The following is a 22,829-nucleotide window of genomic DNA, read 5'->3' on the forward strand; positions in this document are numbered from 1 at the left end:
TTGACTTGCTCAAGAAAATCAGAATCCCGATAGTGTTGCTGCTATTGAAGCTCTTAAGAAGCTTGTTAACAATGATCATAATAACCTGTCTATCTTGCATGGTATATCTCATCTTATTATACTCATGCTAAGTCTTTGGCAGAATGTGCTCAAGAGTTAGAATATCCTCCTCCTTCCACAACCATTGAACCTTCTATTCTGATTTCTACCACTCCTAGCATACATACATATGCTATACCTCTTATGACTACTGCTACACAACTTTCCGCTCTTTTAAGTGTTGGTCTTCCTAGCCTTTCATTTCTCATGAGTGTTCCTCCTACTTCCATTCCTTCTTCATTACCTTCATATAATGCGGTTCCTTTTACTTATTCGAACCCTTTACTTGTTCCTTCTAATCCTCTACCGACATCCTTACATATTCCTTCCACTTCTAATAACATTCCTAATCCATCTAGCATACCTATGCCTACTATTGTTTCTTCTAATCCTACCATTAGTACCTTGGTTCAAACTGTCATTGCTTTACAACAACAACTCACTCAATTACCGCAATCTAAGTACAATATTCCTACATGTGATGTCACTAATCCCCTTTCCTTAGATATCCTTCGTGCTATTATCCTGCAACATGTTGAGGTACCTCATCTTGAGACTTATAATAGTAAGGGAGATCCCGTAATTCATGTTAAAGCTTTCCAGACTATATGTAGTGGTTTCGCTCACAACTATAGGCTTACGACTAAGTTGTTACCACATACTTTAAGGGATAGAGCCTTGCAATGGTGTTGCTCTCTACCCCCTTATTCTATTGATTCTTTTCCAACTCTTGCTAATGCTTTCATTCAACATTTTCAAAATAACATTGAACCACAAATTTCTTTAACTAATTTAATGCATTGTAAGCAGAATGTTAAAGAGAAAGTTACTGAATTTATTGGTAGATTTAAACATTTGTATACTCAAATTTCTTATCCTACTCTTGTCATGATATTCAACGTATCTTTATTTCTAATTTACAAAAAGACATTAGGGATAAGATTCTCCTTACTGAGTATACCTCATTTTCACATCTATGTATAGTACTCCACCATTACTAGTTACAAGTGAGTCAACTCGAGAACTCTACTTCGATGGCTCCTATTTCTAGTGATAAAAGTGATGCTGTCAGAAATTCAAACAAGTTCTCTAAACCTAACAATTTCATCAAAATCAAGTCTACAAATACAGTTGTTGATCAAGTGACTACTACATCTAGAGGTGCAGCTACTTTTTCCTTTGTATATCATCCTTATCATCAATACACTCAATTATCTGAGCCTTTCTCTGAGGTGATGACTATATTGATTCATGCTCGAGTTCTTAACCTTCCTCCTATTCGTCCTATTGATACTAGTAAACCATTGCCTAAGTCTTTTGATTCAAATGTTTTTTGTCGATATTACCATCAACCAGGTCATGATAATCAAAAGTGGTATGGTTTAAAGAATGCAATTTAGGACCTTATTGATTCTAAGGCTATATTTGTTGATGCTCAAGTCAATAAGACCAAAAAATTTGTCGCGTCACCTAATCAAGATTTGCAAATTTACACTAATCCTTTACCTTCACACTCAGCGAATGTTATTAATCAACCTTCTTCTTCTGATCACCATATTAATTATGATGAGAAGATACAAGAAGCAAATCATGTTGAGTTAGCACCCCAACCTCCAATTTCTTCTCCACCTGGATATGTTTAAGGCACCTAATGGTCCTCCTTACATCACTACTAGAGTTGCTCATATTACTTCTCGTGGTACTTTGGTTGATCATTCCTCTGTTGTGAATATTATCACCGAAGAACACATTTTTAACAAATGGTTGTGTAGAGATACTTATGATTCAACTCCTATATGGATTCAAACTTGTAATGCTTTTCTTTATCGTCCTCAAGGTTTTATCACTTTATCTGTTACTCTATTAGGAAAAGTTGTTTTTACTATCTTTGTTGTTATTCCTATTTCCGATCAATTTAAAGTTAAGCTTGGTATTCCATGGCTTTATGTCATGCAAGTTGTAGCTTCTCCTATTCATAAATGCCTTAAATTTCCTTGTGATGGAGACATTATCATTACTAATCACTCTCTATATAAACTATCGCGTCCTAAAGATTGTGCTGAGATTGATTTTTATTAGCCATCTCATCCTGAAAAAAAACCTCTTGTCTTGATCATCTTTATAGAAACTATAAACAGCATAAGTTAGTCAAGATCAGGGAACTTAGTCTTCCTAAGGGTTGTTTGCCTGTGCCTATCTTGCCTACTCCTTCTACTCCATCTGGTTCTAAACCTGTTTTACCTTCTACATCTATTCCCTCAGCTACTATACCTGAACCCATTGGTGTTCCTTCTTCGGAACCTATGGTAGTTGATCCTAATCCTCCTACTATATCTCGTAAGACTATTCATAATCAACATGCTTGTCAGCATCGCAAATCGTCAAGCTAAAGCTCGTTTTCTTGTTTCTCAACCTTAACCTTCCTTTGATCAAACCATGCGTGAGTCTTTGGAGGAAGCTATACAAGGTAACATTAGGCATATGGATAAACATGATGATTTTGTTCGTATTTCAGATTCTATTAATCTAGATATGAAAGATACTTTAGATAACGAACATGTTAGTAGTGATGAAGAGTTAATTGATATGGATAATGATTTGCCTAACATGCTTTCTACGTAGCTTACAATCACTCCTAGTAATGAGCATAGTGACTCCCAAAGTCCTTGCTTAGAATTCGTTGTGATTCCTACTATAATGGATGTTGTTCCTCTCACGAGTCGCCATCCTTCCCCTAGCATTTTAGACCAAGATGGGGAGAGAAGGCACGCGGAACACTTGATGTGGACTTCATCTATCTTGGTAGTCTTTGTGTTCATGTGGTGTTTTCTCCCGTGTTGTGTTTTTGTTTTATGTTTTTGTTTTTTATTGCTTTAGACAATCCTTGTTGCTTCGTTGAGCTCAAGAGGATAAATAAAATGCCTTGTCGTATACATTCTTCTATTTGTATCTCTTTCTTCTGTGTTGTTATATGTTATGATGTACTTTTGCTATTGTTTGTACTAGTGCTCTTGTATAGGCTTCTTAGTTGCTTATGATATGGCAGCACCGATTCTTTTTGGTATCCATGTTATTGGCCCAAAAAGACTCTTCTATGTCTTTTCCTCCATTCTGTCGTAGTTCTACTTCCTTTGGGGAATGATGATATTTTCATACTTGATATAATATTCAATGTTATCATATGATCATACTGACCCCAAAGTTAGATCCCTTTGTGCTCTTTCTTTTGTTATGTGTTCATTTCCCTTGATATGTTTCTGTTCTTGGGGACATGTCCTAGTGGAAATATTCTTCCGTAGATGAATGTACGCTTTCGTTAAAGTCAATGCACCCATTAAGGTGTTTGCAATCGCTTTAACGTGGGGGCATACACTCCGCTCATCCTTTGACCATGAAATACAAATACGGATTCTATGTCTAACTTAGAGTTCTTCAGCCTTTAGTGCTTGGTATGATTTCTAAGGTATACCCAAATCTATGCATTGTTCTTTCATGTTTACCCCTCTTGTGCTCTTTCCTTCAAGTTTTTGGGAACTATTGATAGTTCTTGAGGGTTTGGTCTCTTTTCAGATCTCTCTCGAAACTATTGACAGTTTAGGAAGCCTAATCCTTGTTTTGACCATTCTTTTGACTACTAACAATCTAAGAAGCCCAGTCTTGTTTTGATCCCTTAAGGACACTCACATCCTTATGCCCAGGTCACTTTTTGATTCTTCTTTTTTAAGACATGGAGTTCCCTTAAAGTTGAATCCCTTGATGGACTAACTAGCATGCCACACACACTTGCTAGACCATTCAATGTTATCTATTTTTTCAGAGACCTTTCCCTCTCTTCCTTGTTCTTGTGTGGTTCACAATAAGGCACACTAACCTTATTGGGCAAGTAACTACACCCCTTCGTAGTGCTTATCTCTCTTATTACGATTTTGGATGTGACAAAGACTCAAGTCTCTTAGGGGCTTGATGATTTTTTTGCCTCCTAGATCGTGATAAGATCGTCTCTTTGCTCTTAATCTACTTTACCATGAGTTTGAGGAAACTCATACTCTCACTAAAGTGCGGGCTAAATGTACTGTCTTAAATGGATGCACTTGCCTTTCAAGACCTTTTAGCTCCCTCTTCATAATGCCTTATTCGAACCATGGATATGCCTGTGCTCAATCTCCTTTCTTCTCTCTTCTTCATCTTTCCATCCTATTTCTCTTGGTATCTACCTTGGGGATTTAATTAGTTTTACTCCACTCTCCAATTGGCTTGTATTGTTTTTTTGCCTAAAAACTCATATATAAGGAGACTTGGAGGCTTCATTTTCATAACATAAGATTATATTTTCAAGCTCTTGCTCTCAAGTTCAAATTTTTGCCTTTTGCATTCAAAGAGTTCAAGTATTCAATATTTTCAAACATTTAAGCAAGGAGATTTTTATCTAGCGTTGAAGGATCCTTTATGAGCATTTCCTCTTCAAGATCTAGCTTATTGTTGGCCATTAAGGGAGGATATCTACATTGAAGCATTCATCTTCTTCATTCATGCACTTTTACATCCATGGTAGCATGATGGGATTATGGTAGATCCGTTGCAAACTGTGGAGATACCCTACATTCCTAGTTCAACATCCACAATATATGTACAAACAAAATCCTTACTAACAAGGGTTTCAAGCAAGGTGAATCCTAACATTTATCTTGTCTTTCAGTGATTTACATTTACATTTCTCAATTAAGGTTAATTCCTTAACTTAGGGCTTGACCAAGCCAAGCCCTTGTCAAATCCCAAACACAAAACCCTTCTTTTCTATATTGATTTGCAGGATATTAGTAAAAGGTGTACATATCTGGAACCTACTTTTTGGGAGCTTTCTAGAGAAGTCAATTTTAGGTGACTAGACTACATCAACCTGGTTATAAGATGTCTTCCCAAGTCGACCTAGTCCTTTAGTCTCCTTTTTCAAGGAAATTTGTGGGTTTTGTTTCTTTCGTCATTTTATTCCAAGATCTACGGACAAATATTCAAAAACAATTCAGATCTATGAGTTTTTGAGCCAAAATACATCTTCCTCTACACATTTCAAGGTGAGTCTTTCATATTTTATTTCCTTTCATATCTTTATCCTAGATCTATATCTTACTTGGGCTAATTGTGTTCACCTAGCATCTAGATTTACATTATTTAAGCAATAAGTTCAATTTCATATTCACATTATCCTATCAAGGACCAAAGAGTACATTTCCTTATGTTGCATTCCTCTTAATAATCTAAATTTAGCATTAGCACCCTTCTTCCTTTGGGTCCTAGCTAATCTAATTTGGATCATAAGTGGAATCATATTTGGAAATTCCCCTCTTTCCCTCACATACATATTTGAATGGCTTAGTGGCCCGGAAATAGGGAGACCTACAGTCTGAATAAAGCACCTCCCTTTTCCCCCTAAACAGTAGATTGAAAAAATATTTAAGAATAATAAATACTTATATGTGCATCATTGATACTTCATTAATGTCTCTCTTATTGAACTCCTTGGCTTCACTTCTAAATACCAATATCTCCTTTTTAGATTTCGCTTGCAAGGATACTTACGATATTTCTCTTAAATATTCTCTAATAGTATTTGACAACTTGTTGTGTGAGAATGTCATATACTGCATAACTTTGCATGGTAACCTCAGGCATCCAAGAGGAAATTATTGTCATTGAAATATTGTCGTAGGATAAATTGTTTTCTTTATGTTCTTTATTTTGTTTATTGTTGTTTATCTTTATTTCTGGGTAAAACATTAATAGTTGTAACTTGTGAATTGGTGATTGATTTGCAAACTGTCTTATTGTTACCAAGTATTGACATATCTCTCTCTCCCTTTCCCTCCCTCTATCAATAATATCTTAATATATTTTGAAATTTTATATATATATGAATTTTATAAATTTGTATACTATCGTGCCCTGCCTCCCCTATTTTTGTCTCTTTGGGAAACATCTCAAAACCACATTCCCTGTTGTCCTCCCGTTCCCATCCCCAAAACGTCTTTGGAACATAGAAACAAAACAATACTTGACTATGTATTACATGTGAATCCTATGAGCTTTGGACTCTCTTTTATTTGCATTGTAATCTTTATATTTATATTAATATAATCCAAACATTTAGTCTTTTGCCCAAAAAAACGATAAGGTTCAGGGCTTTTATGAGGCAAAACATCAAACAAAAGGCCTTAGAAATTCATATTTGCAGTTTGAAAACTCAGGATTTGCTCTAGAATTGTCACATGTATTACATGTGAATCCTATGAGCTTTGGACTCTCTTTTATTTGCATTGTAATCTTCATATTTATATTAATATAATTTTTGCCCAAAAAAATGATAAGGTTCAGAGCTTTTATGAGGCAAAACGTCAAACAAAAGGCCTTGAAATTCATATTTGCAGTTTGGAAACTCAGGATTTGCTCTAGAATTGTCACGTCACAATTGGAGTTGTTCGGATTCATGGAAAAGTTAGCAAAGCTTTGAGTGTGATAAATTTGAACCCGAGTTAAATCCTTAGGTGATCCAATTCTGAGATGTTCTCCACTGGAATTGGCATGTATATGTGCTGGTTTGGCAACATACATTATCTTAATAGGGTATTCATTGCTATATCTAAATTTTTTACTATTTTCTAACGTGCCTAAATCTCATAATATATACAAGGTATGATTACTTCCACCTTGATCTACTAAGTTTTCCAAAGTCAATGTTCTAAATATACAATGTAAATAATAGTGAGTTTGAGGAGGTAACCAAACTCGTAGTCACAACATTACATTTACTTCTTTCTGGTTAGGAGCTGCAAAGCAATAATGCTTGTCATTTGTGCTAGAAGCTATTTGTTGATGATGTACAGTCATATGAGTTATTTAATAATGTGATAAGAAGCTGGAAACCATTGGCGATAAAGATTTCCCTATAGGCACAAGGACTCTCCGTTTTGTTGAAGTGTTAGGTACTATCACTATTGCAGGAGTGCTCAGCTTGATTTGCATTCATATTAGCATTATAATCAAAAATTTCTTGTTTTAATCATTAATGTATAAATAGAGCACAAAGTAAGTACAATAAAAGAAAGTTTGAAAATGTAATCTCAAAGGCTAAAATGACATCTAAGAAGGTGGTGTAGCATAGACTGTAACATACACTACTGATAATTCAATATTTTAACATCCTCACAATTATGATTCATATTTCAGGCACTACAAATGAATGAACAATGTTGTTCAGAAAAGCATGTGTCCCATCGAGCAAGCCCAACAAACTTGAATAGATATATATAATATAACCAACCAAAAGCCATGAGAGACCAGGAAAAATGCTTACCAAGCATGCCTTCCCTTAGCTTCAAGTTAAAAACATGTAATGCCTCCTCTATTTTGGTGGAGGCTTTAGATACACAACCTTTGGAAAGAGAATCTCTGTTGGATCCCAGCAGATACATGTTTGAGCCAACGTCTATTCCATAGTGAAAAGTACCATCAATCTCGACCACATATATACTATATGTAAAATCATGAAGAGTGCATTCAAGTTCTGGTAGCTCATCCAGTAGCAATTCTGCAAGTCCTCTGGGATGTGTTTGCAGTCTGAATTTCAATTGAGTATTACCAAAATCATCAAATGTGTTTTGTGGTCTACCATGTTCCTTTTCATGAATCTCATCATCTGTTAGAACATAGTGGACGTGATTATTTTTCCAAACTAACTAAAATGATAATGAGAACAAGGAGATCGTGATCACATTTTTAATTACTTTCAAACTATGAACAACATTTTTTAATGAGAGGACACAAGGAGATCGTGGTCACATTTTTAAATACTTTCAAACTATGAACAACATTTTTTAATGGGAGGACACAAGGAGATTGTGATCACATTTTTAAATACTTTCAAACTATAAACAACATTTTTTAATGGGAGGACACAAGGAGATCGGGATCACATTTTTTAATTCTTTCAAATGCATATTAACTATTAACAACAATTTTCATATTTCTATCATGATCTTCCCTTCACCTAGCTTACAAATTCCAACTCTTCACAAAAAATCTTATTGGCATACCATTCACAAATCTACTGGTACAAACTGATGTTTTTCCAGTATCCCTCAAAAGCTCTACCAATGACCTGATGTGTAAGATCATTTGACTTTTGCTAGAGCCACTATAATGGCACCAGTATATTCTCATGATGTACCTGAACAGCAGCAGATCATGAAGACAGTAAAAAATCAAAGCATAACAAACAAAGAAACACAGGCATGATAAGCTTCATAGGTGACATTTAGGGTTTCATTTCCTGAATTAAAAACAAGTCAACCCCTGGTGTCTACACCATCTTTTGTGTGCACAAAATAACTTCCGGCTACAAAGCAAAAGAATATCACTGGAGATGCAGCCCAGAAGAGACAAGATTAGAGCGAATCCACATCATAATCAGGCAAAATAACTGCATATAACATCAGTCAATAGCAGCCACTAGAAAACGCTACCAGTCAAAAACAGGATAAAACCCATCTATTCAGACAGTGTTTTTAAAAGAAAGATGGAACTTATCTCATCTATTGAAAATTATACACGATTAGAGAAAACATATTCCACTCCAAAAGCTGCTGGCAAACTTAAAAGTGAACTAAACAGTATGGAGAATTTGGACACACCAAATACTAGCTGAAACCCACTTTATTACTTGCAGTGAAATCAACTATTCAAGCGTCCAATGCTGTTAGAAAATTAAAACTGAACTCACCCGCGGAGGAACGTTGACAGAATATACTGCACAAGTTCTTGAGCTGTTAATCTGCAATTCCGCAAGAGCACCAAGCATGGACCATTATATTCTGATTCCGCATAACCCAATTCCTCGGCACTATCACAAAAACCATTTTCTCGTGGAAAAGCCTGTGTTAAAAAAATGTTCACCTATCCAAGTTGATATTGTAACTAGAGACGTACACAACTAAACATCTAAACTCAGCGTTCTTTTATGCATACAGACTGAAACTACCAGAAAGTTTCAATAGATTTCCCATAAAGTAAATAAATTAAAAAAGCTACAATTAGCAGTATAACCATTCTATCATCAACAAAATGTTTCAAAAGACGCCTTCACAAGAATCAATGTTCTTAGTAGCCAATTGAAGCAGCAAAGACTTGTGTACAAAATATTGTTCTTGGTTTTTAAATGTTACAGAAACCAAGACTAAAATCCAGAAATATATACATTTCAAATATATCCCATGGTGGGTAACAAAAGGATTAGGAAGCTCCAAGCCCTGAGTAAATTTAAGGGACAAACTTATAAGAGAGAGAAAATTAGGGCGTTCCCAATTGTATTTTTCTTTTCTCAATTATGCAATTATACGAAAATAGGGATTGCAAGAAATTTAAGCTGGAAACTACAGAGTGAACCAAATAATATGCGTTTTATTGCTTTAAAGTTCTTTACCAGGGTTCAAATCCAGCAATGCTGAGACTTATGAAGAAAACGCATTGCTGTTAGCTCGAGGATTGTTGAATACTTACAGAGAGGGTTGCAGAAGATGCATAAAGTACAAGTCTATGAGCAAAAGCTTGAGAAACGGTCTGCAAAATTACATCACGCTTCTGCAGGTTTTCTGCATTTGACTTCGCTGAGCAACCCAGGTTTTCCATCTTTCCTCGCAGGTCTGCCATAAACGTCTGTCACGAAATTTGAAATATCAAATGTAGATGTGTATATGGGATAAATTAAGATGCATTCTGATTCGACTTAAAACAATAGACGCAATGCATCATAGTTCCATCATAGTTGTAGAGGTGGAGATGAGTGAGAATTTAAATTAGCATTATGAATGCATTTATTTTTTCCTAGAAATGCACCTATGATCTGATAGGATTGCTCATATTTTGTTGCTAAATTCTCGTTATAGAAATGTGCTTGTGATCTGATAGGATGGCTCATATTTTGTTGTTAAGTTCTTGTACTATGTTATTATATCTTTGGCCATTTAAGCTCAAGAATAAGAGGCCAAAGTACCCAATATTTCACTAAGTACTTAATATCATACTACGATCAATACATATGCTTTAGACAAATTTGCACATTCTACATTTACAACTTAAATTATGTGTGAGGAAAGATATCCATACCAATATTTGAAATAGAGAACTTGAAAAAGTGATGAAGCATTTGGAGCATCGCATTATATGTTTAAGCATACCATGCATGCTACTAGACAACCATGAGTAGTTGGAATAACTCCCCCAACTATGTATTATTCTCATCTTGATTATCAAATAGAACTCATTACTTTTAATCATTAGCACTGGACAAAAACTAAGATAGGAATAGATATAGATAAATAGTAATATACAACAATAACAACCTAAACATATATGCAGAGGGAAAAAGGATAGGTAAAAAAGATAGGAAGAGGAAGAGAGATAAAATAGTAAGATAGAGTGATACCAACGTAAGTTGTGTGTGTGTGTGTGTGTGTGTGTGTGTGTGTGTGTGTGTGTGTGTGAGAGAGAGAGAGAGAGAGTTAAATATAATTAATTTTCTTAATAAAACAGATAGTCAAAATAAAATCATGGCTATAATAAAAAATTAAAATATATTATATTTTAATTAATGAAACTAAGAATTTAATTTTTATATTAAAACTCACATTTTTAAAAGAAAAAATGAAATGTATTGAAATATAAAAATATTTTATATGTAAAACTAATTGTTTGATTTTACACAATTAGAGAATGTTTAATATTTAATGTTTTGTATTTCCAAAATTTTCATAAAATTAAGTAATTTTTAATTATGAAAGAATATCTATATAATTTAATATGTACATTTCTAAATAATAAATAGATGTAATACATATAGATGTTGATGAATAAATATGATGTAATAAATAAGAAATAAAATATAACTATTTAATTTTAATACATAATTTATGAAAATCTAATAATAATGTATATATCTTTTAGAATTAAATTATTAGTACTTGTCAGTAGGCTAAGTACGATTGTGTCTTTTTTGGATTACTCACGTTAATTTGTTATTAAATTATCTCTATTCTACCAATAAAAATTCATTTCATTTCATATATTTCTATAAATATTATGTTTATAGAAAAAATACATGTCAATTTTTTAACTTTACAATTTATATATATTAATTTTCTAGCTTTTAATTGGATGAATGGATTAGAGTCTTATATGGGGATTTGTGAGTTTGCAGGAAGTATTTTTTTATAGAATATTGTTATTCTTATTCCTAATTTTTAACACATTTGTTCTTTATTGTGGTCAAAGTGCTTTATAGAAAACTATATATTATAATAATATAATCAATTATTTATATTTCTTATATTTGAGAACTATTATAAATAGTTTGTTTGATTATAAAGAAATACATTGAAATAATTTTTTAAAAATATTTTAATCATTTACTTTAATTATTTATTACAACTCTTAGATGAGTTTATTCCCTCCAATTCTTCAACTTTTGTTTGAAAGATTTATAATATTTTATTATATTAAAAAAAATTATATTGTATTTATTTCATTCATCCACTACTAATATTTATTAAATAGTTCTTTCAATTATTATTATTTAAATTTTAATATTATATTACAAAATTTTAAAAATAATATACTATAAAACAAAATTGAATTATTTTTTATCAAATTATATAGCATAGTACACAAAAAATATTGTTTCAATTATTATATTTAACAATATATTGTCAAAGTATTAAAATTATTTTTCAACTTATTTCTGAATCTTATGTGAATTAATGTGTTGGTTACAAAAAAAAAAAAAATTAATTTGAACAATTTGCCACAATTACATGATTGCACAAAATCAATTATATATAAAATATATTTGAAATATATTGAATATGATTATGAAAAATTATGAAAGTACACATTAATATGTTTGATACATATAATAAATATATAATAAAATTACAACTAAATTTATATCAAAATTAAAACTAATACTATTAAAGGCAAGTACTAAGCCACTATGTGGTACTTGTTTCTATTTTGTGGTTATTTCTTTAGTATGTTTTTTGATATAAAATATAATTATTAATTTAATATTAAAATATATATTTAAGTTTTAAATGTATTTAAACTAAATGATAAATTGTTTAAATAAATAATAATAATAATAAATAATATAATTAAAAAATTGTAACACTTATCAATTATACATATTACTAACACTATTATAAAATATAATTAAAAAATAATATTGTTTAATTTATTCTTATTAAAGCAAAATAATAGTAATAATTTAACTACTTTTATTAAAAAGAAAAGTTTTAAATAAATTAGAAATTCAAATACAAAGATATAACATATTGAAATTATATTAAAAAGACATATTTATTAGTTTTATATATATATATAACTTGTTCCTAAAACTTCATGTAATGCATAAGTTCAAATTATACTTCTATATATCAAATAGTCAAAAAAAAATCAATGTAAAACTAATAATAAATATATTTAAAATAAGAAATTAAAAATATTTTATAGATTGTGATAATTAATATTGTTTAGACATGTGGTGTGAGGTGGAAGATAAAATGATTGAAAAAATAAAATCTTATCAACTTGTCACATATGTGGAAAAGATAAAGTTATAATTAATACATTCATTAATGCAAGATGAGGTTGTTAGAAAATCATTGTATTTTTTCTTGAAGAAAATTAATTTTCTCCCCCACCAAAAATAGTATGGACCAATAGAATTGATGAAAAATGTGATTTATAAAATAATGAAAAATCAGAAAAATATATAAACATTTGAAATTTCATATAATCTTTTAAATTCTTGAATTTGATTGGTTAGTGTTATTGTCATATTTGAATTGACATGAATGCATAAGTATTCCTGCCTTGGCAGGAACTAATAACAAGCAACGGGAAGGAAACTTTAAAAAGTCCATAAGACAATGGGAAGAAAGGGGGAAAAAACATGACAAAAAAGCAACGGGAAGGGAAAAAAAACATTGGGAAGAAAGGTTAAAAACATGTTGAAAGAAATAGAAAATAATAAAAACACCACAAATGGAAAAAAAAAAAAAAAATTATTCAAAAATAAATTCGTGTCAGAATGAATGTGGAAAATAATTTTGTATTTGGAAAATAAAATGGAAGTTTGAAAGGTGGAAATTAGGTAATAAGGCTATATGTTAAAAAAACAAATATGGAGTATTTTGGTTTATCTTAAGGTTATGTTTGGTTGCAAGAATTGGGCGAGAATAGGAAAATATAAATCCCTACATTTGTCAATTTGATGTTTGTTTGCAAAATACAAAATTGGAATTAGAGTTCATCTATCCTAATTTGACCCAAAAATGAGCATAGCGGAATTCCTAAAAAAAGATGGAATAAGAATAGCTTATTCTTATTCCAGTTTTTAATAAACCCAATTTGATGGGTTGTTGGGTCTGTGACTTTTCCATTTGATTGTATTTTGTCACTCAAATGCATTTTTGTGTTGAGAATAGATTGAAAACAGTACAAAGAGGGTGGTTGTTGAGCACATACAAGTGTGATCAATATGTCTCGATCATTGTTTTGCCACTGATGTCAAACCTACTATTTGTTGGTAAGACAACTTCTTATATGAATTAAGTACTGCCACTTATTTGATTGATGAAGAGGATTTGACCAAAAGATGTAACAATAGTACCTAAAAGAAAGGTTGAGTTATGGTTATGTAAAGAAGTACAAAAATTAGTTAAGACAGTGATAATATGATGTATTGATAGTCTACTTAAGGTTACAAAGGCTAGTACACTAAGAAAGTTTAGAAGAACAAGTTACACAAAGTTTGTCTGTCAAGCTTGACCGAGTAGATAATAGGTGTCAAGCAAAGTCAGTGCAAGCTGAGCAGAAAATCATTTGCAACCAAGTGAAAGTCTACTTTAGTGTATGCTGAGCAAAACAGTGGATGTCGAGTAAAGTTTAGTTGATGTTGAGCACCAGTAAACTTTAGCTCGTGCCAAGTGATTTTATAGAAGATGCCAAGCAATGCAGTATGTGTCGAGCATCAGAAGCAAGTTAATGCTGAGTGGCTGCATTATTTAAAGGATCGTGAATTTGATGGATTTGAGTTGACAAGTTTGTTTTCTTAGATTATGTGAACTGGGTGGAAGATAAGATTGATAAGTTGGAGGCATAGAATTCAAAGTAAACCATTTTTAGGAAAATTCAAAGAGGACTCAATGAGAAAAATCTAAAAGAGATATGGAATAAGGGGTTGACTCATTGTATCCTACCTAATCTGTCCTAACCTTAAATTGGACGGTGGAGAATGAGTGGCAAAAGATCTTAATTTCCTATTTATAGGAATGATTGGTCAGAAGCAAAGGTTGCCATGTGTGAGAACCTAAGGAAGACAAGGAGAAAAGGGTTTTGCTTCATCAAGTGACCTAAAAGAAGAATCTATTATGGCATGTTAAGCAAGAAGGCTTAAGGGTATGAATTCTTGAAGGATGAGCACGCTATCAAAGCTGAAATGCGTGAAGGCTGATGAGAGCATTTTATGTCCTAAATTATACTATATTTCAACCTTCATACAAGCCTTCACACTCATTTCAATCCCCATCTTCTATTCCATTTTCTCCTTCTATGTTGCATATGATCAAATATTTATGAGTAATATTTAATATAGTTATTAGATAGAATATGTGAATAAATAGATGAGATTGTATTTATCTAACAAGTTATGGTTCTTCCTGTCACCTGCTATGCATCTTCTTGTAGCTCTTTCATCAATATAAAACTCCATCAAATTTGAAATAAGATGCATTTGTTGCACATATCATCCACCCTACGTAAATATGTCAAAAGGGCATTGCAGACTGGTGAAGGATGCATTTTCTAGCTGTATAGGTTTTAAATAACATATTAACTATAATATTTGTTGCAGACTTCATACGTTTGACATGAATATGAAGGAGAGTTATGTGCCAAAGGATGGGAATAAAGCAAGACCAAAGATTAACCATTGCTAAGTATTCTTAGGAAATGGGTGTGCGAATCACATGAACAAAATACCTGTCAGCCATATTTGCTCCATATTTGTACTCTGTTACAACTGAACTATTTTCAAAGCCATAGCTCGAAAACTATAGATGGAAATAAGATTTGGATTAATATCAACCACCATGTGGGGTATGGACAGGAAACACACTAATCTGATTCTTCTTATATTTATAACCACTTCAAACCTGTGGTCCCACAAATATGGATGAATACAACATTATTCCACATTACATGATAACAACAAATTGTTAATTCTTCACGATGCAAATTTCTTTTAGAGACTAGATATGTAATGTTTATTCTTTGTTAAGCCTGCAGTTATAAACTTGTTAGCTTTCATATATATAAAGTAGCCTAATGTAGATTGGAATGTATTATTCTCCATTTCTCATCTAAGGAATAAAATATTCATTTTGTTGATCAAACTCACATAAATAGACATCTTTCTCTTCACTCACCTTGCAAACCAAAGGAAGGGCCCACTCTTGGAATGTCTGGTGAGACTGTTTTATATTTTGCATTAGTTAGAAGTTTGTATTTTGTGTGGTGTCTTATGCATTATCTAGTAGATTATCCTGAAGTACATATGATTGAATCAGCTTCTAAATTCTAAGCAATATGAAATGGTTATTCTGTTTGATTACAATTGTAGTTAAATTAATGAGATTCAATACTGAAGATTTGTGCAAATTATCTACCAGACAGTGTCTTTAAATCCATTTTATTTTCATATGTTGGTTAGTTGTAAATAATAATACTTTTAAATATCATATCTCAACATATTATTTATTTACTATAAGTTTTTGGATCTTAATTTGATCTTCATCTATTATTGTAGTTTGTTAGAATAGATTACTTTAAGAGTTAAGTGTTTTAGTTTTTGCCATTGGAAGTGACAATTCCTGTCGCAAAACCATTTCGATTTGTTGCAAGTTTATTTTCAAGTGTTTTAGTTGCATTCATAATTGCTCAAATCACAACTCTCACCCCTTGATGGCATATTGCTTGAACATCTTTCGCAAGCTTACGCTCTCAGATTGACACATATAGACCAACCAAACTTCATTATAAATCATTAATTCTTTATTATTATTTGCCCCAGTGTTGGCCTATCATTTTGAAACCAGAATGGAGGATTGAAACAGTGATCTGTAATCTGCAAATAAAGTTGTAGGTTGTTATCAAATCAAGCCTTATTGTTACTCTCTAATAATTGTATCAGTATAGGGTAAATCATTTGAATCAAGGTTGACCTAACAATCATTTGTAATTCCTTTAACCGAGTGACATTCCAAGCGAATGGTCTAAAGTCCTCTAACAAGGCTTACTCCTAACAGGGTGATTGAAATCCTTTAACAGGGTCACATTTAACAGTGTGTATTGTAACCTTTAATAGAGTTGGCCTTTCACAGGGCATCACTTCAAAAGAGTGAAAAAGAGTAGCATGTTACTCGTGGTTTTTTCCAAATTGGGTTTCCATGTAAATCATTGTGTCAAGTGTGTTGATGAATCTGTTATGTTTCATATTTACATTTTTGCAAGTTGATTTGATAGCAACCTACAAGTTTTAAGTAATTGCATAATCTTATGAATGCATGCATGAAGATAAATGTTTTAAGGGTTCACTAAGCTATGAAAAGTTTTATTTATACATCTGGACCTTGGATAACTGATTCAACACCTCCCTCCCCCCCCCCCCCCCCCACAACCTCAATTATTCTAAAGTACTCCAACATTTTGGACTATTTTCTTCATTCATCATAAGATATAAACTAGGTTAACATTATTTAACACTTAATATGTTTTTTTTTCTAAATGACAAAAAAGACTAATATCAAATTTGATATCTTTTCCACACTTTCATAAAATTATCTTTACAAATAAATCTTATGTTTAGTCTTATAATTAAAACTATGTTGAAATATTGTTTAGATATCATATTAATGATCTCGACTTATTTGTATTTTTATTTACTTTAATATATTTTAAAATAAAATGATTTTATTTTTTATCTTATTCTCATTAAAATTATTTGATTTGATTTAAAATTAAATGTATAATATACAATATAACATGTCATTTAAATTTTGATGAATTTTAGAAGTTGTGGTATATCTTTCACTTATAAAGTCAATTTATTATAATAATAAAAACACGTTAATTAAAATAATTTAGCTTTTTTTTTAATTATTAAAAAACTAGATTTTATAAATAAAAATTCTAGTTTATTTAAAATATTACCAAACTAAAAAATAATAATTTAATTATTAAAGTTGTAAAACAAAACTTATTCCAATTCCTATTTCAATTGTTGCAACCAAACATAAAATATGCATATTTCAACTCCTCTTCTAGGTTAATCAAACAAGTCCAAATGATATTCCAGGACTTATTTTAAGAATGCACGAATACCAGAAGAGAACTTATTCTAGCATAGATGAATGTCACATTGGGCAATTCTTGTAGCCAAATGAGCCCTAAAAGAAATTATGTTCTAATGTTTATAGATACTAGTAATATCATGGATTGTATTATTTAATATGTTGAATTTAGTAGATCATTCCAATTCCTATTTCAATTGTTGCAACCAAACATAGAATATGCATATTTTGACTCCTCTTCTAGGTTAACCTAACAGGTTCAAATGATATTCCGAGACATATTTTAAGAATGCACGAATACAAGAAGAAAACTTATTCTAGCATAGATGAATGCCACATTGGGCAATTCTTGCAGCCAAATGAGCCCTATAAGAAATTATGTTCTAATGTTTATAAATACTAGTAATATCATGGATTGTATTATTTAATATGTTGAATTTAGTAGATAGAAAATAAAAAGTAAACTAGAATTTATTTTTTAAAGTTTAAGATGATTGATACATGATCAAAAAAGGTCCAATTTAAAATGTATATGATGTAAAGGAAGAAGTGTAAGTAGAACTTAAGGTGGAATAAACCCAACTTAAACCTATAAACAACCCCTTTGCTAAGAGTTACACATGGAAGCTTAATCAATTATGCAATAAGAAACAAGAGGCCATATGTAGCATATCAATAGGTGTATTTATTTCACTTCACATTTATAGAAAGCAACATGGCTCGTTGTGAGGCCTTCTGGGTTGTGGCCTTAATAGATTTCAACCTCGCATCTACTACCTTCTACTCTCTAAGATGATCTACTTCCTACATCTAACCAAGCTTCTTTTATAGCTAGCTAAACCACAAGTCGACTAGTCAAGCATTTAATTACATTATAGGTCTAGTCTTGGAAGAATAAGCAAAACCCAAGAAAAGAACAACATAAGATCACTCGCTCTTAAGGATAGATCCACACAGTAGTTAGGAGTCACCTTCTAACTATGCAAGATGCCACATCATCATATGAAATTGCACTATCAAAAATAGCATGCCTCGTTGGATGAAAATTGTAGGAAATAGAGACTACATAGAATGAGATAGAACTCAAAGAATATGAAACATCAAACTATGCAAACTTAGGAAATGGATCTAGGATAGGTCCTTGACATAATATCAACTACACATTACTTGAGACCAAAAGTAGCAACAACCACTTCACGAACAATAGAGTGGTACATAAAAAAAGAAATATTTTTGGTCGATGCAAGATTGCTCAAAGACCCAAGATACTCTTGCATCAGTATAGAATTTAAATAATTCTTCAGAGTTCTATAAAGAGAGACCTTGTCTCCGAGCATCAAAGAAATCACTTGGTTAGTGGGATCTTAATTGAATCGTACATTTTCCAATCTATATTTTTTTATTCATAGCATAGCATGTTATTGTTGTGGCTTTATGGGAGATGGAATCATCTCTAGCTCTCTTTTTTGCCTTTAGGAGATCATTTGGCAGGCGGTGATGAGAAGAAATACTTCAAGCAAGAAGTGTAGGAGGAGTCATTGTCGATAGGTGCTAGATTTGATCTTAATCTGGTTCTACAAAATCATGGCAAGTGGTCAGCACAATTTTATTTATGTTTGAGTCTTTAAACTCATTTTAATGTATTTCAAGTCATAGTAAGTCTTTATGTAAGGCAATGCAAGACATTTGTATCAAGATGTTTAAGTTGGGTATTAAGTTTTTATAAGGTCAATATGATCAAATATTCCCAAGGAAAGGTAATAATGATGGAATTATCATCTCTAGTCCATTTTAATATGTTTAAAGTGTTCATTCAAATTTATAAGTCATTCGTGTAAAAGATGTAAACATTGTTGAGAAGTTGTCAAGTGCAACATTAGTCAAAAGTTGCAAAATGATAATCATTTGTTCCTAAGGGTGGTTAGATCAGTTATAGGAGGGAGAGTCTTATAAATTTAATGTAATGCTTTAGTTTTAGTCAGTAGGAAAGTTGGAGGAAAGGCTTGAGAGGTTACATCTTCTATACCTCTAACTGTCTCACAGATTCATGTAATCTTGTGGATGCTCGTAGATTTTTATGCAAATGAGAATGTAAAATATCCATGTTTGTAAATGGTTTTAAGTGATCAAAGAAGGTTAAGACAACATGTTTACCTCCTATACAATAGATGGAGAGAGTGGATTCACTAATTTTTAAGGTCTAATTTGAGAACTACATTTAAAACTATCAATGATAGTCATAATACTGAGGAGTGGGGGGTGGTGGGGGGTGAATTAGTTATCCATGGTCCCTTTAAACAATTTTAGTACCAAACAACATTCATAATCATCATAAACTTTTACTCAATGTAACCATTCAACTTCACAATTAACTCATTTGATCACTTTACTCAAAATTGTTCATTCATAGTTTTGTTTAAACATGTTGATAGTAATATCACTTAGTTATTATCGACCATAAAGTTAGATGTTACCAAGTTGTAGTAAAATGAAAATAACATGTAGAATAACTTGCAACATAACAACATTAACACATTTGACACCAATATTTTAATGTGGAAACCTAGTGAAGGGAAAATCCACCTAGGATCATCAACCCAAAAAAATTCACTCTTTTGAAGTGAGCTCTATTAGGAGTCAACCTTGTTAAAGGCTACAAACACATTATGAATGCGACCTTATTAGAGGGTTTTTTAACCAATAGATCATCTAGACCTTATCACTCCTTGATCTTGTCCAAACAATGAACTTCTCTAAAGGACTTACAAATACCACTAATCGATGTTACCATATAGGATTTCATAGACTTGTTAGGTCTACTCGATCTATGAGATTTTCTGGTACAATGATTAGAAAGTGATAGTATAAAAGTTATCTATTTAGGTATAGCACTACCTTGCTTGTTTAGATCTCCTTTTGTGATCTTGTCTTTGTTCAATCTCTATCTTTTGATCTTCTTTCTATGTTCTCTTGTCTAGTTAATTCTCTCCTTCAAATATTTCTTCTTCCTTTAACTGTACTCAATTCACTTGGCTCAACTATCTTCTTTCACCTTCAATAACTTCAATAGTTCACTCTTTGATTTTCTCTTTAGCATTTGATCAACATCACCAAATGAATAGCCTAAAAAATGTTTCATCTCCTTCTCAAATAGTCATTTATGTTCTTCAAGAATCTTCCATTTATTATTTCTTAATCACAATCGTTCATGTCATATTCAATGTACTTAACCACATAGAAAATGGAACTTTCATAGGACTTTATGCTATTCCTTATCTTTCTTTAATCTCCATCATCATATCCTTATTAGATTTTTCCAATTGTTTATCTTGCAACAAACTTTGACTCACACCTTTGACCATCTCAAACATTCCATACTTCCATCAAAAGTTGGCCTTATATTCCAATACTTTCACCTTGTTCTTCTAGTTGTTACTCGATGAACATAACATTTCACTCGAGTAAATATAGTACTCGGTCAATACTAGACTCACTTAGGAAATACTAAATTTTTCTCATACTTTACCATTTTCTTGGTGAACTCTATAGTCACTCGATGAATACAATCTTCCTTCTTTAACCTTGTCACTCAGTTAAGCTTGCGTAGCTCAATACATTATAAGATTACATGATTATAAAATAATCAAACCATGATTACATTATCATTGTCCAACTCATTCAAGTTCTTGTTGTATACCATACTTATCAACTTTGTCTTCAACATACTTTCTTCAAATCCTCCTCATAAATCATATTGATATAGCACTCTACTGAGTTAGCATAATTGCTATCCAACTAAGACTTGATAGAAATGACAACATAACAACTAATATGACTCCTTTACATACATTTATAAAATTACCAATTATATTACCAGTTGGGGTTAACAATCTCCCCCTTTGGCATTGATGGCAAAACATAACATATGTTTTTACATTACAAAATATTACTGTAAGATAATCAAATGCATGCATTGTCAATAATAAAACTTTGCAGCTCTTTGTCTTCATCAGTAGGTTCTATGTAACTCGGTATGTACCTTCAGCAACAACAATCTTCTTCAACATTTCTACTTTGCAAATTCTCCTTACTCTAATATTCTCCCTTTTTTAAATTCTCTCCCCCTTTGGGTATACTTCACCATTTGATAATCTTCTCCTCATTTGATATACTTCTCTTACAGATTTATCTCCATACTTCTCCTCATTTGACAACAATGTTGAAGGTCATTATAAATTTCAATATGAAACTTATAAAACCTTGCAGTTATCCTTGTAACTTACATGTACAATATACATCAGTTTCATCATAGTCATTTTCACAAATTTGGAAATGTTCCTAAAGTGTGAACTCTTGCACCAACTCCATAAATATATTATAATTCAACCATGAATTGATGCAACATGCATCTTTACCTAGTGAATTTTGGATAGGGATAGAACCCCCAATTTACCTCTTAGAGACTCAAAAACATCCTTAGGTAATGAATTAGTAAATATGTTTGCAATTCACTTTTTAAACTTCACATATTCAAACCTCACTTGTTTCTCTTGTACTTGCTCCCTCAAATAATGATACTTGATTGTTATGTGTTATTTTTGCATGCATCAATGGATTTTTTGAAATATTTATTGCACTAGTGTTATCACAATAAATAGTAACAGGCTCAGTTACCTTTTCTTGCATACCTTCCAATAGTAGCTTAATCCATACAATATTGGAACAATTGATTGCAGTAGCAACATATTCAACTTCAACAGTAGATTGTGAAATACAATTGTGTTTCTTGCTTATACATGTAATCAATCTTTATCCTAAAAAGAAAGCTCCACCACTTGTGGTTTTTCTATCATTAATGTTTCTAGATCAATCAAAACCTATGTAGACTTTAAGATTAAAGTCATGATCTTATTTGTACCATAAGCCATAATCTTCAGTTTCATTGAGACATCTGAATATCTTTTTCACAACAGTCATGTGCTATGTAGGGGAATTCAAGGTTCCTAAAGATTTTGGCATTTTTGGTAGAAGATTGGAGGTGACCAACCATCTCTATTGTATCTCTCAGTTGGAGGCTTGACCGAATGGGCTTGGTGGAGAAGCTTGGTGTTTGATTGAAAAGTGTTGCTCAGTTGAGAAGTGTTTCTTGGTCCTTATTGGGGTAGTTCATAGTTCATGGTTCCACTGTTGACCGAGGAGCTTGGTCTTTGAAGGAGCTTGTTTGTGAAAGGAATTTGATTGCTGAAGGAACTTGACAAAGTTTATATTGCTCAA

General features: G+C 31.8%; 1 protein-coding gene across 4 annotated transcripts in view; it reads right to left on the minus strand.

The window, feature by feature from the left end:
* The window catches only part of LOC149569808 (uncharacterized), a 163,951-nt gene extending 154,019 nt beyond the window's left edge, over nt 1-9,932 (minus strand). Inside the window, exons 1-4 of one of the 4 annotated variants that reach the window (XM_089822531.1) lie at nt 9,649-9,926; nt 8,873-9,024; nt 8,187-8,320; nt 7,448-7,789 (exon numbers count right to left, since the gene is read on the minus strand). In XM_089822531.1, coding sequence (XP_089678657.1) covers nt 7,448-7,789; nt 8,187-8,320; nt 8,873-9,024; nt 9,649-9,798 — 778 coding nt within the window. In that variant the 5' untranslated portion in view covers nt 9,799-9,926. Of the gene's footprint in view, nt 1-7,447; nt 7,790-8,186; nt 8,321-8,872; nt 9,025-9,648 lie in introns of all 4 variants that reach the window. The other 3 variants (XM_089822532.1, XM_089822534.1, XM_089822533.1) reach the window with 3 other exon arrangements.
* Between the last annotated feature and the right edge of the window lie 12,897 nt (nt 9,933-22,829).

The sequence above is a fragment of the Cupressus sempervirens genome, chromosome 3, assembly GCF_028749045.1.
Source record: "Cupressus sempervirens isolate cs-2001-9-10 chromosome 3, ASM2874904v1, whole genome shotgun sequence".
Taxonomy (NCBI): domain Eukaryota; kingdom Viridiplantae; phylum Streptophyta; class Pinopsida; order Cupressales; family Cupressaceae; genus Cupressus; species Cupressus sempervirens.